Source organism: Sebastes umbrosus, chromosome 6 (assembly GCF_015220745.1).
Source record: "Sebastes umbrosus isolate fSebUmb1 chromosome 6, fSebUmb1.pri, whole genome shotgun sequence".
NCBI lineage: Eukaryota > Metazoa > Chordata > Actinopteri > Perciformes > Sebastidae > Sebastes > Sebastes umbrosus.
Window position 1 is genome coordinate 30,672,365 of NC_051274.1, and position 18,646 is coordinate 30,691,010.

Consider the following 18,646-nt stretch of genomic DNA (forward strand, 5'->3'; position numbering starts at 1 on the left):
TTCCCCTGAGAATATCCTTCACAACCACCTAACCACTCATGCACACTGAAATCCCTTTTTTTATTTTACATCTTGTCATATTTTCAGAAAAAAACTGTGCTGCTGTGTCGTATGCTCCAAAAGAAAGAAAGAGAGAAGAGAAATCTTCACAGCGCTGCTTTTAAATCTACAGTTTCAAAAGACCGAGGAGTCAGTCGTCAGTCAAGGCAATTCTCCTCCTTGACTGAGGACTATTGAGAATTAGTCTGAATTGATGTGTAAACCAAGCAAGCTGCTGAGCTCGTGAATCAATCGTGTCTATTATCTTTTTCCGGACAGATCAATGGAGCCGAGGAATAGGCTGTGAATGGCAAAAACGAAAAGAGAGAAAAAAAAAAAAAAAAAAGAGGCACCAGCTGATGTTTAGACTGGACTCCATTATCTGCACGAGTCAAGACCGTCCACTACTTGACAGATAACCCTTTCTTTCAGATGAGCATTACGTCAAGTTTTGTTACAGCTCATGTCTGATAAGACAATGACGATAGCTTGTTATGACACCAGGCACCACTGGTGGAGAAAACATGATGACGTGCCCTCTTGGATGCCCCTATGGTAGATAAAACATGATAAAGTGCCTTCTAGGGTGCCCTTCCAGTGGAGAAAACATGATAAAGTACCTTCTAGGGTGCCCTTCCAGTGGAGAAAACATGATAAAGTGCCTTCTAGGATGCCCTTCCAGTGAAGAAACGTGAAAAAATGCGTTCTAGGGTGCCCTACCAGTAGAGAAAACATGATGAAGTGCCTTCTAGGATGCCCGTCCAGTAGAGAAAACAAGATAAAATGCCTTCCAGGGTGCCCTTCCACTACAGAAAACATGATAAAGTGCCTTCCAGGGTGCCCTTCCAGTAGAGAAAACATGATAAAGTGGCCTCTAGGTTGCATTTCCAGTAGAGAAAACACAACAAAGTGCCCTCTAAGGTGCCCTTCCAGTAGAGAAAACATGATAAAGTGGCCTCTAGGGTGCCCTTCCAGTAGAGAAAACGTGATAAAATGACCTCTAGGATGCCCATGGTAGATAAAGCATGATAAAGTGGCCTCTAGGGTGCATTTCCAATAAAGAAAACATGATAAAGTGTCTTTTAGGGTGCCCTTCCAGTGGAGAAGACACAATAAAGTGTCCTCTAGGGTGCTGATCCAGTGGAGAAAACACGATAAAGTTGTCTCTAGGGAGCCGATCCAGTGGAGAAAATGTGATGAAGTGCCCTCTTGGATGCCCCTATGGTTGATAAAACATGATAAACAATCCGCTTGGGTGCCATTCAAGTGGAGAAAACATGCTGCAGTGCCATATAAACTGCCCTACATGATAGAAACCTTTCTGCACTGGTGCCCCACTGCATGCAGCGGGTGCCCTTTTTTATTTTTTCCACCCCTTCCCCTCAGACAGCCTGAGTCCACCACTGCCAGGCACAGATAAAACAATCACCTATTTCAGGTAAACATTTCCTATCAACTGCAAAAAAATGCTAATCGTCGGGCAGTTCTCCCAGACCGTAATGCGAATCATAAACATGAGCGAGAGCCGTGTATATACACATTCAATGAACTGCAAAGATGACTCGACTCAGAATCTCTACATTCATATGATCTACGAGCCTTAACGCACATTCACACTCTCTGCCCTTGGCCGGGTTAACCAGAGAGAATATTAAGAAGAGTGCGGGAGCCAGAGGCGATGAGGTGACAGTATAGCCAGGTAACGACACAGGCAGGTAATCTAATAGGACATGTAAAAAGGCCCCTCCTCATGGCTTATTCATCACTGGGGATGCCATTACTGAGAACGGCGTTGGCTATGTGAGGGATATGCTGGCGGGGGCATTTCCCCCCTCTCCCGGTGTCACAGAGTACAGAGGAGAGGACAGATGCTGCGAGGGCTTCGGCAGACTGATGCAGTAGCAGCGCTGCATGCAGATCGAACACGCAGGGGAAAGATGTTCCGCTCTCAGCTGATGGATAATTTGCATGATGCATGCCTATGAATCACACCGACACTGACTGATATGGACAGCCTCGTGTGGCTGATCCCCAGTAGTCAGAGATGTTCCATTACGCCACCCGTTTTGCTGATTCAGCGATCTGTTCCAGCAGTGGCGGATCTTTTAAAGGCGGCTAATAAGGCAGAAAAGCCTCGATGTATTAATTTGCTTAAAGCAGGTGAGCACACACACCTTTGACGTGATGGATGCAGGGTTAATATGAGATGCATGCAGCTCCTAATTATGCACCAGAGGACGAAAGATCGCAGGGTTCAACCGGGGGCCCGGGCAGAGCAACAACAAAAAAAATAGAAAAGCCTGCAGTGGGAAGCAGAGAGCGCTGCACTGCTGCAGAGACTCTGGAGCCTACAGAATTTCTAATAGAGCCACCATCTATCTATCCATACGAAGCCTCCCGCATGCAGCGAGCGCACCGCAAAAACGTCACCACCGCATGTCGGGAAGTGCGTTTTTTGTGAAAGACGTTGCAGAAAGAAAAGTGAAGTTCAACCTCATCGGCTGACATAAAATGATGGATGACCTCACTCTCGCAGAGTTGTGCAACGCGCTAAAAGACAAATTTGGTCAGTCAAGATATTTGGTATATTTTAGCGCACTGCAGAATAGCACCAGTGTACCTTGGGTAATGAAAGGCAGGTAATGGGGGATTGCAGATTGAGGACGTTTCACTTTTTCTGAAGGGGATTTTGAACCTTTGAGAATTGTGAAACTTTTTAGATAGCGACTTACTGATTATTGCTCGTTTGTCAAAACGTGTGGCGATCAGTGTGCAATAGTCCTGCGGCGTGCCTCGTGTATTTTTGAGGTACTTGGTTGAAATCCAATTCTTAACATTTGCTTGTGGGTAAAATACATTTTAGCGTATCACCAGGTGACAAACAATCATTTTGATTTAAAAAATGGTGACTACGTCTTCGATTTTCTTCATTTAGCTTGACGCAGAGTCACCTTTTTCTGATCGTACATGTACATATTTTATTTTAAATACGTCTTTTTTTTTGCAACTCATATCTGGAGAAAATCCTTCCAGGCATTTTCAGAGGAAATTACATTTCTGGAGATATTGTGACAAGTTTCAAAGCCACACCAGAGGAGATGGCCTCTCTGTAGAGCAAACTGTTCCTCATTGAGGTTTTGAGCACACTCATATCTCAAAGCGGCTTTTGCTGTAGTGTGAAAATGAATAAAAGAAGGGGGGGATATGTGTGGCGTGGAGGGGGTCTCTCTTGTGAGGAGTCCTTTACACTGATAATTCTCAGGGGGTGGGGGGAGGATGGTGTTGCAGAGGAGAGGAGGGCAGACTGAGGATGTGCACACATACACTGACCCTGGAGGTTGCGTTCCCCTTTAAAAGTCCCATCCCACTCAGATACGCAGAGCTCATGCAGGATCTGCTGCGGCAGTGGGGGAACACTGCTGAGCTGTGCAGTTTGTGCTGCCAGCAAGCGTGCAAAGAAGAGGAGGGGGGGGAGCGAGTGCGTACAGGAGGAGGAGGAGGACTGAGGGAGAAAAGGAGAGAGAGCGAGAGAGAGAGTGCAAACAATGTCATTCTGTTCAGGAGGCAATGCTGCAGTCAACTTTGCAGCGCCATGAAAGCACATCACCAGCAAGCAAGAGGCTCAGAGTGAGTGCAAGAGAAGTTTCGTCTCCTCTCCGCCCCGGCGAGCGATGCTCATCAGCAGGTAAACATTTATTCCTTCTCTGGTCTTATTTATCTTTTTATGTTGTCTTTGCATAGGATGGTCTACTTCTTAAATCGGGACTTGATATGTCGGCGTGTGCATGCCTGCAGTGTCGGAGCTCCCGGCTGCTTCTGTCTCATCAGTGTCAGCCTCCTCTGCACCAGTAATATAACCAGGCAGACAGCCAGTCAGTTAGCAGTCAGGCTCCACTGCTCCCTCATCCATGTTTAACACATGGTACGGGCTGGAAATAGCAGCCGGCAGTGTCAGATAGCGGCCGGTGGAGGGAAAGCACAAGGACAAAAAAGACTAACCGGGATGCTAAGAGTTCCCTCCATCAGAGGAGACTTTCATCTTTGCTGACTTGGCTTTTAGGGAGAGCACAGATAGTCTGTACTTTTCTCTGGTTTTATCAGCATGTGTTAGTTAGTGAATATGATACCGGTAAGAAGGAGCTAGGTGTCCTGTGTGCTGAGAATGGGAGAATGAGAATGAGGCTACAGTGGCCTGCATGGGACAGTGGTGCAGTCATGAAGTTGAGCTCTAGCTACTGGGACTTTTCTGCCGTCCTCAAAGTGGACACCAGGGCAGAGTTCAGCTCTTTAGGATTCTTTTAGTTTGTTGTGAGGTGTTTGTGCATGCGTTTCCATATGTTTTTTATTTGTCTCTTGGATATAAGAACTGAAATTACACTTGGTAACATCTATGCAGCAGCAGTGTTTCAGCAACTCTCTTCCTCTCTAAAAGTCCATGTTGCTACTTTTGTCTTTTATTGTCTACGCTCAACTGCGGGCCTTTTCTCAAAAGGCCGTGTAAAAATAGTTTGTGGGCGAAAAAAAAAATCTTCACATAAAAAGTGAGTCAGTGTTGGAAATGTGCTTTGGGAGGTCTGGATGATGGATCCAGTCAGGTCAGCTTGTGTGTGTGTGTGTGTGTGTGTGTGTGTGTGTGTGTGTGTGTGTGCACGCTCTGAGTTCACCTCAGGTAACTGTGCTAAGACCTTGAGAAAAAAAAAAAGCCGGCCCTGCAGTCGTCAGCTTTGTCTAAAGCATCTCTTCTGGCCTTTGGATTTCTCCCCCACTGCAGGAAGGCGGGCGGGCGGGAAGGGGGAACAGATAGCAAAACTCCGCGCCACATCCGGAAGCCTGACATCATCTCGGAACATCTGCAGTTCTCCTGCTCGCACTTTTCACCGAGGGTGGGTGCTGCACTGCCAGCGAAGGAAATTGCCGCACTCACCTGATGTTCCTTGCACCTCACTTCTGCCCTCCCCCCACCTCCCATCCTCCTCTTCCCTCCTCCTTCCTCGTCTCCAATTTCTCTACTGTAGTCTCCCTCAGAGGTACAGTTGCCCGGCACAGCGCCTCACCGGCATGCTTTGCACCTCTGTGATTCTGCCTCCTCCTCCTCCTCCTCCTCCTCTTTTCTCCTCCTCCCTCTCCCCCTGCTGAAAAAGTATGCAGCACATGCTCTCACCATCCTCCTTGAGCAATTTGCCTGAGTGAAGAGAGAGGAGAGAGAGAGCCAGTGAGCCAGCAGCAGCAGCAGCAGCAGCAGCAGCAGCAGCAGCAATCCTGCAGTGTCCTGCAGCAGCTGAGTTCCTGCAGTGCCGGCCTCTAATAGCCCACATGCACACCAACACAGACAGGGATGCACATCAGTGTCTCTCAGACGCAGACACAGTCCTTCGGTCACGTGACACGGTGGCGGCTGAATGTGAGGGAGAGCACGCCGGACCGGACTGAGCTGAGTTTAGAGACAGAGGAGAAAGAGAAAGACACTGCTCATGAAGCTCCACAGGGAGGCAATGGTGAGATTAGCCGGTTGCATCCCCCCACTCCCCACTCCCCACTCCCCCCTACCCCTCCCACCTACTACCTCCTTCCCCCCCCCCCCCTCCCACTCCCCGATGGTGCATTGTCCCGTTCCAGCCCTCCAGTTCCGATGATGTAATCAATGCAGCAGGCTTTGAACTTGCCGGGCTAGGGGGGCTTCTGCAAGTGTGAGGCCTCCGCGGCTGCAGTCCCAGGTAGGTAGATGAATAAATTACACTTTTTTAATGTGATGATTTTGCTATTTTAAAATGCGGAAAATAATTTCCGGTGAGTGGGCTATAGCTTGGCGATTGTCCATATTTCACAGAAAAGATCAGCTCGTGCGTCCATAAATTAAGAGTTTGGTGAAACTACTGCTGGCACTTTGTCAGAACGCTAGTGTGCAGTGCAGTGCCGCATCACCGCTTACAATAAATTAAAGCAAGTATCTGCAGGCGAAGACGCCGCTTCTGCTCTCTCACAAAGTTGGCTTTCCTAGTTGCTGTCAGCGGGGGGGGGGCGGGGGGGGGGAGACAAACCGCCAAGCAGCGGCTTTGAGTACATCATAGTGACTTTGCTCTTTCGCTGATAAGGTCATCAGCGTGTTGACGGGCTGCAGCACCGGAGATGTACAACAGTATATATATACGGTGCTTTACAGGTAGCCAGATTGAGACCATATTGGAGCAGGTGAGTTTTTTGCTGAGCTGGTTCCTGCCGCTGCACCCAGAATCTGCCTAGTGATCAACTTCCAGTACAGCAGTGATGAACTGGCATCACCCCTCCTCCAGTTAAAAACCCAGCAGCTCTGCGTAATTAGCACTCATGGAACGCTGACGATTCTGCACATTTGATACGGTTGACTGTTTCAATGGCTAAATAGGATAAAGGACTCTTTTCTCCGCTGCATTAATAAGTTGCTTTTTTAACTTGACATTAAACATCACAGATCCAGAAAAATATTAATATTTCACATATCATTCCTTAATGCATTCCTTAAGATTTTCATGTAGTTCCGAGGGGCTTCATCTGGGATTCACGTGACCTACTGTGGTTTACTGTAGCCCATAAGATGATCTGATGAATCAGCAGCTTTCATTAGTATGCTGTGCCGGTGCTCGGTTACAGCGTCTGTAAACCGCTCATTCTGCTGTGCTCTGGTAAAGAGGAAACGACTTGCTAATACTGGAGCTGATTTTATAAGATATTTAATTTTACTTGCATTCCTTCAGCTTACCGAAGTTTTTTTCGCATTAGCCAGGAAAGACAGAGGACATTGTGGAGCGTTTCCAGCCGCTGGGCAGAGAGAGAAGAGGAGGAGAAAGAAAGGAAAAATCACAGCCTGCAGGCAAACTGTACTTCTTCATGATCTATGACCTGGCAAAGATGATCTGACAAGTCGGTCCAATTCAGAAAATGCTCTTCTCTCAGCAGCCGTCATCCCTCACCTCACATCACCACCTCTGCTTTTTATTTAAATAGAAATCTACTTAACCAATATCACCCAGAGGATCCATCATAGGGTGCTTTCACACTTAGTACCTTTCAGCCCTCCAAACGAACTCGATTAGTCAGCATTTTTTGTGAACACTCCAACAGAACTCAGACCTTCTCTGAAACGAACCGGGAGGTGGTCTGAGTTCGGTTCGCTTTAAGTCCGCGTTGCAGTTCGCTTTAACCTTTTACATTGTGAACACAAAGCGTTCCAGGTTCGCTTAAGGAATGTCACAAGAACCGAAGACGTCACGGAACTCGTTTTTCTGCAGTACCGCAGGTACCGTATGTACCGTCGAGGCTCGACACTAATGGCGTCCCGTCGTCCCGGGGACTAAAGAAAATGTGTTTGGATTTTGGAGAGAAACTTGAATAAGGAGACGTTTTTACAGTTTTTACAATATAAAATAGACACTACGCATTTACATTTTTACGACCACCGCTTGAGGATAGAGAGACAACTGCAGCGATTGCACAGACAGGACATCCTAAAACACCGGTGGCAGCAACTTGACGAAAGCGCTGCATTTTCCAGATGTTTTCGGGCTTAATGAGTTTATTTCATTAGGACTATGTAGGTCTGAGCTCCAGAGAAACTATAGTGTGAACAGAAAGAGGACTGAGGCCCCATCAGAGCTGAAGTGGACCAGAGTCCTCTTTCTAATGAACTGACAATGTGAACCTTTTCTATTGGTCCTCTTTAAGAGGACTGAGTTTGTTTAAAAAGGACTATATGTGAAAACGCCCTTAATATACCTTCAAACAATAACTTCTTCATATGTTAAAAGTAAAAGCTGTGCATGCTAACCGATTGAAGCAGGCTGAGTCATGCTGTTTTATTTTTTTTCTTGGGTTTCCCCCCTCTCTGATCCTCTGCTCCTCCCTCTCTGGTCTAGGCTCATACACCAGGCCGGCTGCTGGTGGCGTGTTGGAACATGCCTTGACTTGTTGGGCTGCCTGAGCAAAGCAGAGAGAGGAGAAGTGAGGAGAGGAGAGGAGAGGCTTGTGGTCAACAGTTTGCCAGTGTGAAGTGACCCACACACTCACACAATGAGAGAGGCCTGCTGCAGCCGTGGACAGACTCCTGCTGATGTCAACGCCAGGGTGCTCTCCCCGGGAGACGCTGCCTCACTGCTTGGTGAGTGTTTGAATAAAAGCCTCTCACATATAATATTATATCTGTGAACATCTAGGTTAATTGTTACTGCAAAGAGGAGCACCTTTACTTTGAGTAAAACTTCAGAAACACTTAATTAGTGTGGGGAAATCTAGATATGCTAAAATGAGATCCGCTTAATAAGAGCTGTAACTTGACTGAAGTATAGATGAGAAGTTTGAAGTGTAAAGGGCTGTGAAAGCGTCCAAGCCGAGTCTTGACGCTAACATGATGCCATGGCAACAAAACAAAGGGTCACTAAGTACAGAGAGGTGTGATACGCCTCAATAAGGCTGGGCGATATCTGATAAAAATCAAATATCACAATATGTTTTGGACCAAATACCTCGATATCGATATTGCCATGATGGTGCTTTTACAAAAATATTTACACAATGAGATTTTTTATAATTAATCATCAGTAATGTGTAGCGATCCATCGATATGGATTGATATATCAATTAAATGATCAACAATTAAATATTTTTCATCTAATTTTTTTTTCTCTTTTTTCTTAACTGATAAAAAACATCTGCAATCAAACGGGAGAAATGTGGCACTTTATATGTCTATTTTTTTTTTTTTTTTAAATGTTTTTCATTTAAATATCTGGAAGAGCTCAGTAATAAAATTGGCAAATTATATTTTAGTTGCTCTTTGTGAGGTGATATAAATATAACTGATTGAGTTAAATGGGCGTAATAACGTCTCATATCAACGTGCAGGCCTCTGAATGGAATCAAATCTAAATCGTATCACTTCGGACTTTGTGATATCAGCAAATATGGTATCGTGATGAAACTTGTGATTTACACCCTTAGTAATGTGGATATAATGACTAAAAGCAAATAATAGTCTGGTAAGTTCAGAAAATGCAGACAACAAACACAAGGCTTTCATCCAGGAGGCCGCTGTTCGTGTTCCGTACGTTACGTTACGATCGGCTGTTCGTTCGTGTCCCGTGTTCACAACGTTCAGTGTCATTTTCACTGTACAAACGTAGCACCTGTTTCTGTTTACTTGAAAACATTAAGCACGTGTTCACTGCGACCGAAAAGAGTGACGTCGAGGGGTCTGACAGAGCGTCTGTATATGACGAGTCGGGATGCGTTGGACTCTTTCACAAGTCCCCGGGTTATTTTAGTAAAACTAAAACTGAAACTAAAACTAAAATAAGCATTTTAATAAAGTGAAACTAAATAAAAACTACCATATATCCTTTAAGAAAAACTAAAACTAAACTGAAACAATATTGCTTGGTTAAAAAACTGATAAAAATAAAATAAAGATGAACATAAATTCATTTCAGTTTTAGTTTTTAGCTTTAGATAGAAAGATAGATAGATAGATAGATATACAATTCAGATATAAAAATATCAGGAGATGAAGAAAACTGTTAAAAATGAATATAGTGCAGGGTAACAACTGAGAAACGGGACTATTAAAATATGAATGTAGTGCAAAAAGTGATATAGTGCTGGATAATAAAATATAGGAGAGATACAGTAGAGACCAGGGGATTGAGAAATGTCAAATATGGAATATAATGCGGGATAAGAACTGAGGAAGAGTTTTTTTTATTTAAAAAAAACTATTATATCACTACCAAAAAAAGGAGACATTATTAATTTCCGTCAACTCTCGTGACGTTGAACCACAGATATTGAACAGACTTGACCTTCAAAGAGATGACGCCATGTCGCAACTGCTTCACTAAAGCAGCACGATGATTAAGTATTAAATATTAAACATTATGGCCGTTCCTACACAGTTCTACAACCATGTATCTTGTATGTATATGTAGCTACATAATTATGAGACATTATACCCATCCCTAACAAAAACAATCTAAAACTAAATATATAAAAACTAAAAACTCCGAGCAGAAAACGAGCAAGAGCAAAAGCACATATTGAAAACTCAAAATTAAAATAAAAAAAAAAACTAATTGAAAATTCTAAACTATTCTAACCTTGCCGAGGACTCGAGGATCAATGTCTGACCACAGTTTGATCCACATTAATCAATCAAACGATAATCATTTAGTGTCTTGCGTAATATGATCTGTGTATTTTACTTCGTCGTGTGGTCAATCCTCTGCAGATAGTTACTAGGGCAACTCTGTTTTCTGGTAACCGGGGGGTACAAACAGTAGGTAAGACTCAAAAACCATTGAATTATTAACACACTGCAATACTGAAAAGTTCCAAAACTTTACAACAAAAGGTGGAGAATAAACATCATGACCAGGCTTTTTATTACATCTAATCATTTTCTATCTGCCTAAAAAGGGCCTCCAGTGGTGGATTTCAATTGTCAATTTGAAATTAAAACGTCTAAAAAGGCTAAATCAATATACTGTACGTACTTGTGCTGCATAAACCTCAGGGGGAGGCTAAGCTCCGGCACCAGGCGTGCCATCATGTGTAGCATTGTGTTTCAGGAACATGGCTCTAGAGTAAATACTGGTGTCATTGTTAGCTATAAGATGATTAGGTTTGTGGGAATGGGACCGGAGCGGGGGAGGCACGACTGTTTGAGCGTCGTTAGCCGACACGGGAACGACCAGGAAATGCACAGTGGAGAGGAGAGAGGAGGAGGAGGAGGAGGAGGAGGAGGAGGTGGAGGTGGAGGTGGAGTGGAGCGTACAGGGTTGGTGATGTGTTTCAGTATCTGAGGCCTGACAGCAGAGGGACCCAGCAGGTTATATGTGGTAACACACAGCAATTAACCTATTTGAAATTTCTTTGGAATTACTGCCAAATTACCCCAATATTTACCTCAAAATTACTTTATTATAAACATTATTTAATAATTATATGCTAAAATAGCATATAATCCAAATCCAATCCAAATTTATTTATAAAGCACATTTAAAAACAACAAAAGTTGACCAAAGTGCTGTACAATTATACATAAAAACAACACAATAAAACAACTAAGACCAACTTAAAACCAACAACACATTAAAATAATAAAAGCGTTAAGAATATTAAAAGTCAGCTCTCATGCCGAGCCAAAAGCCAAGGAATAAAAGTGATTTAATAACAGTTCAAATAAAGCCCTTAGGCTTGAAAAGTGGCTGAGCGCTGCTCTTCATCGGAGGTGGAAAACTAATAAAAGACACTTCTGATCAGACACAGATCTCACCATTGTGTGACTTATTATCTACACTAATGTAACCTGGTAGCTGATGTCATGATTCAGGGAATTTTTAAAGAACTTATTTGCTAATTATCATCATATGGAAATAAAGCATATCAATTAACTTTGTATTCTTTTCCTGGAAATGTATTAAATAAATGACCAGCTATTTGGAAATAGCGGAATATAAATATTAAATCATGTTTATAATAAAGTAATTTTGAGGTAAATATTGGGGTAATTTGGCAGTAATTCCAAAGAAATTTAAAATAGGTTACATGCCATTTATCACCTAATTGCCATGAAATTTGCGGACTTATAAAATGAAGTATTATGTGTCTTTTCTGGTGATATAATGGGGAAATCTAGCGTGATACTAGGGGGAATTTTTGCCTGTAGGCTGAATTTGTCATGAACTATAGACTTATTATCCCATGTGAGAGTGACGTGGTTACTGGTCTAAGACAAGCACTGCATTTTATGTACTATTACACTTGACTAGGACCGTCCTCGACTAAAGAAATTCTTAATTTAAACTTAAACACTAATCGATTAGTTGGTTTAATTGACAGATCTGTAAAACTGAGTTTCTCCACAAAGACTCACACAAAAGCACCACTTTAAATATTGAGTTTACCAGAGATGTGCTCATAAGTTTCTTGGAAATAAGTCATTCAGCATGAAAAAAAGCATAGTTGACTAAAGAAATGTTAGTCGACCGAGACCAAAACAACTGATTAGTCGACTAACCGGCTAAGATTAGACTAAGGCTTGACACTGTAGATGTGACATCTCTGACGCCATATTCACACCAAAGCAGCAGTGAAGTGCAGCCTGCAACGAGCTGCCACGCAATGTCTATGAAAAGCTGCGGCGGTCGATTAATTCTGCGGCAAAGTGCGACCAAACAAAAGTTGGGAAAAGTTGAACTTGTAGCAGTGAAGTGAGGCCAGAGAGGCCTATCAGTAAACAGATGCAATGACTCCTGTGACATGTTTACCTGTGTTACAAACAATTTCTTCCCGTCTGAAACACATGAACATATGACAGAGTATTAGGGCCATATTGAGGGGGGAAATAAAATCGGAGATTTCGAGAATAAAGTCGTAATTTAATGTGAATAAAGTCATACTATTTCAAGAAAAAAAAGGCATAATATGAGAAAAAAAGTAATTTCCTCCTCCACAAAAGAATCAGTTTCCCCATCAGGTTCCTGTGGTTCTTTCTTCAGAATAAACGCAGTTTCTTGCACAATCTTTTCAAGGTCCTGATACTGATGATAATGTGGTGCTGATGTGCCAAAAGAAGAAGTATTTGGTTATTTGTGAAACATAAACTAAAGTATAACTTCACAAGATGCTCCATGTTCCTCATTTTCACACAGCTGCTCTATTTCCCCTCTAAAATAACACGTAAAATTACTACTTTATAATATTATGGCTTTATTCTAGAAATCTCAGATTTATTTTTTTTCCTCAATGTGGCCCTAATACTCTGCACTTCGCTGCTACCTGGTGTGAATTTGGCGTAATTCTCTAATAAATTGACACTCTTTAAGAGTTTCTGCACCTCTGTGGTTCAAAGTTTGACAGTTTGTCAGTAAGATATCTAAAAATCTGTACAATTACCAGAATGCTACTTTTTCAAAACCATACTACAACAAATCCTCTATCATCTAAAATAAATACTTAAACTTTGCAGTGGTGTTTTTCAGGTCATCTTAAAGGGGTAGTTTGGGTGTTTTGAAGTGGGGTTGTATAAGGTTCTTATCCATAGTCAGTGTATCACCTACAGTAGATGAAGGTCGATACGCTTTCAGTTTGGAGAAACAGACAGGAGTTACTGCACGGAACCAAAGCAATGTAATTGATTAATAGTCTAAATTAAGAACATGACTTTTCACCTGAAATGCTAAATCAATTAATTCAATAGTCACCATTAGGGTTGCACAATTAATTGAATATTAATCGCGATTTTGGCTTCCCACAATGAAATGGACATGATCGACTGCAATATTGCCGTTTAATATGCGTACTCCGCTCATAGAAAACTCTGCTGCGTTAATCAAGCGCTTCCTAAACTTAACAGGTAGAGATGATTTGTCATATCAGCAGCAACTGCCATTGACTTACATTACTGTGCATTCAAGCTCTACTCAGTACAAGTAAGTATTTGTGCGAAAGTAAAATTATAACGCTATCACGATACAAATCAAATGTAATCTTGTAGAAATGTGGCGAGAAACTTATATACTATTAACTAATAACTTAAATCCAGTTGTTTGAAGATGTTTCACAGCAATATAAAATAGATATTAGAGAGAGAAATATGAGCCGTTTAACTTCCTAACACTACTGTAGCTCTAAGCAGCTCATAAAAAACATTTACAAAGCAAATATTTAAATAAAAATACAATCATTTATTTCCTAATCATTTGAATTGTGTGTTTTTATGCAAATATAGATGATAAAGTAAAAGGATAACAAGTAGAATTTTTGACGGCTGGAATTTAGCACAACATGGAAGTGAAACAGCGCTGTGTTTATTTAAATGTGAAATTGTAATACAAATATTTTGTACCTAAAATCAATGAATAATCGTGATCTCAGTATTGATCATTTTGGCCATAATCGTGCGGCCCTGATTCACCTCACACTAATATTTGAAACTAATCTCCCACTACTTCTTTTGTGTTGTTTGTCCAATAATAGCACAAATAGGAAGGCAAAACTCAGCGCAGCCTGAGGCCTGAAGCGCGTGTGTGTGTGGACAGGTTAGTGAGTCGTCGCTGCTGCTGCTGCTGTTTGCTGTGTGATGCAGCCGGTCATTCATTCAAGCAAGCAGGGTGTTGTTTTCACTGGCATTCCTCAATCCTGTATTAGGGATTACATCAAACCCCGAGCAGGAAGGAATTCCTCTCATCATGTGTTCAGTGGAGGCAGTGTCTGGCTCGCCACAAAGAGACACAGATGCAGGCGTTTGGCAAACGGAAAGCAGGTCATGAGGTGTTTCTGTGTCTGTGGGTGTGTAACACGGGGGGGGTACATAAATAAATATTTAGTGTCCGCATCAGAGCATCATTTTTTTATGAGTATCTAAATTTGTTCTTTTGCCATCAGATAAGGTCAAGATTTTCCAACCACCCATTAAGTGAGGAATTTCAAGTTACACAACCTAAAAATGCGTCATAAAATGCACCAAAAAGCAGACACGGGGAGCTACAAATAGCCTCGCTGCGGATAAGATACACCCGATAGAGGACGTTCGTCCAACTGTACGTCGTCCAAACGTCCCTCCCGACGCCTCCGTCTCCATAATTCCCTCTGTTCCCTCGTTTGCTCTCCGGTATCCATGTTGTCCTGTCAGCAAAGCCGAGTCCACAGGGAGAGGACAGTATGGAGTGGTCAGCCGGCCCAAAATAGCACTGCAGCGAGCAAACACCAACTGATAACAAGGGGGGGATTATAGCCCCTTAGGTACATAAACAAACAAACACACACACACACACACACACACACACACACACAGGTACTCACATTATACGGTACTCATGTGAACAGATAGCCACGCACAAATAGATGAGAGCTAAATCAAACTGAGCATTTTGTTGCAAAATCATGAGTCATGGCAAGTCTATTCTTAGTTTGGGGGTGTTTTCTGTTTGCCCAACTTGTGTGCACTTAAAGTGATGCTGCATGAAAGGCTGGAGGAGCATCAGGGATCTAACTTTGGGTCACTTTGGGCAGCGGAGCGCAGACGTATCGATGCATCGCAGTTATATAAAACTGAGTCAGGCAGGAGAGAGGGCCTCTTTATTAAATCTTAATGCAGAACTCCTAAAAAGAAACTGATATTTATTTTAATATTACAATCTATTAGGCCAAATTATGTTTATTCCATGCAGTGGTGTAAGAAGTACTTCAATCCTTTTATTATTATTATTTATTATTATCTTTTTTACTTTTTTTAATTTTATTTATTTACTTCATTATATTTTCATTATAAATATATATCATTTTACCTTAATGTCTAGCTATTTATTTACAATTAAGATTTTTTATAATAATTCTTATATTATTATTATTTTATACATTGCCATATGTTCAATTTGGGGGAAGGATCTGTGTTGTGAGTACAATGAGTTAAATGTATCAAATCAATAAATATATGTAGTGGTGTAAGAAGTACTTCAATCATTTACTTAGGTAAAAGTACTATCACAATGTAAAAATACTCCAATACAAGTAAAAGTCCTGCATTCAAATTTACTTGAAGCATTAAAATTAAAAGTACTATTAACGGGAGCCGTAGTAGACTTTTCTCTAATCTTTGCTTATTTTTAGTGAAATATTGGATACTTTGACCTCTTTGGGTCTTGAACAGTTGAAATGAAACCATGTGAGTCTTCAGAGAAGTTTAGAGGAACATGACGAGACCCCAACTACACACTGCTTTTTGTAAGAGCAAAAAATATTGGGGACATATATATATATATATAAAGTACAATATTTTGCTGTGAATTGTAGTAAATTGAAGTATTGGGAATCAGCCGATACCGAGTACCGATCTGATGCCGGTGTTTAATTAATGCTGTATGTCTCACTGTGTGGAAATCACTGGGATCATTCTGTTATGTGTAAGACAACATCAGGCTGGACTTAAACATTGCTTTCCTATATTTGTAAAACAAAATGTAAAATATAAATACATAGATATAAATTTACTGAATTGTTTTTTTATAACTAAAATGATAAATTGTAAACCAGCAACTTGGCAAAAAACATCTTCAATATTAACAGGAATTAAAATTCAAGTGTAAACCTTTTTTAATGCAGCAACAAATTGGTGACAACTTAAAAAGGAATTACAATTCCAGTGTATAATGTATATAGTATATAGTATATAAATGTAGAATTTAATTTAATAGATCGGCCCCATTGTCACCGATATCCGATCCAGCTATTTGAGTCGGTATTGGCCCGATATCAGATCCGGTATCGGTGCATCCCTAACTTAAGTACAGTACTTGAGTAAATGTACTTTTACGGCACTGATTCCATCATTATTTCCTCTCATAGAGCCTCCAGCTGTTGGGACTGTGCCTTCCAATCACCACCACCGCTGCCCCCATCACCACCACCAGGAAGCTGGGCATGAACAGTGTGAGCGTCTGTAGCGCCAGACTCACGGGTGGAAGTGCACGGCAGGCGGAGGAGGGACAGACGGTTGGACGTGCTGCGGCTGCTGTGGGTGTTTCTCTGGCAGTGTCTTAGCTGGTTGTTGTGAGGAGTGAGAACGAAGCAATCAGCAAGTATACTGCCGCAGAAATTCTTCGCAATAAGAGGCCCTGGGATCACAGCCATCACGAGAGGGAAGGAGGAAAAAATCAGCACTGTAGCGAACGTGGATCGTGTTTTGTGTGATGAAACTGTAGAAATGAACGAGGGCTGAGGACCTGATGCAGAATTAACTGAAGATAGATCACCTGAACGCAATGGGATCAAAACTCCTGTACTATGTGCTGTACTTTTATGGTCCTCTGCTGCCATCTTGTGACTGAACCTCCCAGCATGCTTTTGTTCATTTGAAGGGGACATATCATGCTCATTTTCAGGTTCACACTTGTATTTTAGGCCGCAGAACTGGGCTCTGATAAGTGGCCGCCACCAGTCACGCTGGGACGTATGTCACCATTTTGCATGGAGGTTTCGTACACAAAGTCAAGGTAAAGCGGGAGAAAAAAGTTATCTCTTGAATATATATAACACAACACTATCAGCTCTTTGTTACAGATACAAGACAGGCAATTTGCCGTTCTCTCTTCCAAATAATGCAGCCTCGGAACCATCCATTCATGAAATTAAATCGCACACTTAAGGATCCTCCGTACCAACGGGAATATGCACGAACATTTTGCAAGAGTGGCATTTAACAACGTACAGATAAATAGAATAGAAAATGTTCCAATGATGTAATCCACCAAATCACACTTCTGGATATTCTCTTACGAATGATTAAATTCAGAGTGACAAAAAACTGATTTATTAAAAAGGGCGTATGCAAAAGTAGCTGACGAGGCTGCTGTAGAAGTTATCGGCCAATTATCAGGCTTCTTCCTGCTCCAAACTATCATTATTTTATATCAGCCTTTAAAAATCCACTATCGGTCGATACTCCAGACACCCAAATGTATGTGAACAAACACTGAAAAGGTTCATGATATGTCCCCTTTAACACTGCAGCAACTTGTAAAACCTTTTTTTTTAATTGAGTATGGAAGTTTTTATTGGACTTTATTAGTTGTAATCCACAGAAGACAATCCACAAATGTGTACCATGATCCATAAACATGTCCTCTGTGGATTACAACTATTAAAGTCCAATAAAAACATTCAGAAGATACTGCTTGGCTTCCTTCAGATTCCTTATTTTGCAGTTGCTAATGCATGTCGTTTTTGTCACCAAATTTAATTTAGCTTCATTAGTACTTTTTTCAATGGTTGATTCCTGATTTCCATCCATCCATTTATCAGCCTAATAACTCCTTCATGTCATAAGTTATAACTGTAAAAAAAAAAAAAAGGGGGTAAATAAAAGTTACATAAAGACTGATTCATTAATTTGTCTTGTTTGTTTTCACAGTACACACGCATTTGGTAATTATGGAAAAATGGTGTTGTATAAACCACTTTGCGCTGTGTAAAAGCAGCACCTTGAGACCCTTGAGAAAAATAATGTTGCCATGCGAACACAGCAGGCATAATGAGTGCAGATGAGGCAGAAAGGCCTAGACGCCAGGTGCACACTAATTTAGGTTTTCACACAGCAAACACAGCTGAGTGTATAGTGAGCTCCTGATTATTTAAGATCCAAAATACAGCTTTTGTCTACAGAATCACAGAATATTTAGTTGATTTATTATTATGGATTGTGCATGTGTAAAACTGATTTGTTGGTTGCACGTGATTCTGATGATGATGCAGATGTTGTTTGCTGCAGACTGCAGCAGAAACACAGCGTGCCACTGCATTGCTGCAAACACAAAAAAAGGGGTTGCAGGTTTTTTTCTGGGCTGCAGCGATGCAGAAACAGTAAAATCCTGCTCCCGCACAAGGTCACTGCTTTACGGCGTTAAATCTTTCTATACAATTACAAGGCCGAGAAAGAATTAACAGCTGCTCGGCAGACATTACTCATTACTCAAAAACGTCTCAAACGTGTGCTTGGTTTTGGGGCGGCCTGTGATCCCAGTGAAGTGCTTGATAACAACAACATATACTTTGAGGTAAAAGGTGACCACCACCTGCACATTTT

General features: G+C 41.7%; 1 protein-coding gene and 1 long non-coding RNA gene across 2 annotated transcripts in view; one reads left to right on the forward strand and one right to left on the reverse strand.

The window, feature by feature from the left end:
- The window catches only part of LOC119489517 (putative glycine N-acyltransferase-like protein 1B), a 28,545-nt gene that overhangs the window by 4,732 nt on the left and 5,167 nt on the right, over nucleotides 1–18,646 (reverse strand). The window contains 1 exon segment of the mRNA XM_037772041.1: nucleotides 7,841–7,989. Within this exon segment, the coding sequence (XP_037627969.1) occupies nucleotides 7,841–7,862 (22 nt within the window). The 5' untranslated portion in view covers nucleotides 7,863–7,989.
- Nucleotides 5,229–17,566, forward strand: LOC119489520. Its single transcript, XR_005207195.1, has 3 exons — nucleotides 5,229–5,753; nucleotides 7,929–8,170; nucleotides 16,411–17,566. It is a non-coding gene; the product is annotated as an uncharacterized LOC119489520 (long non-coding RNA).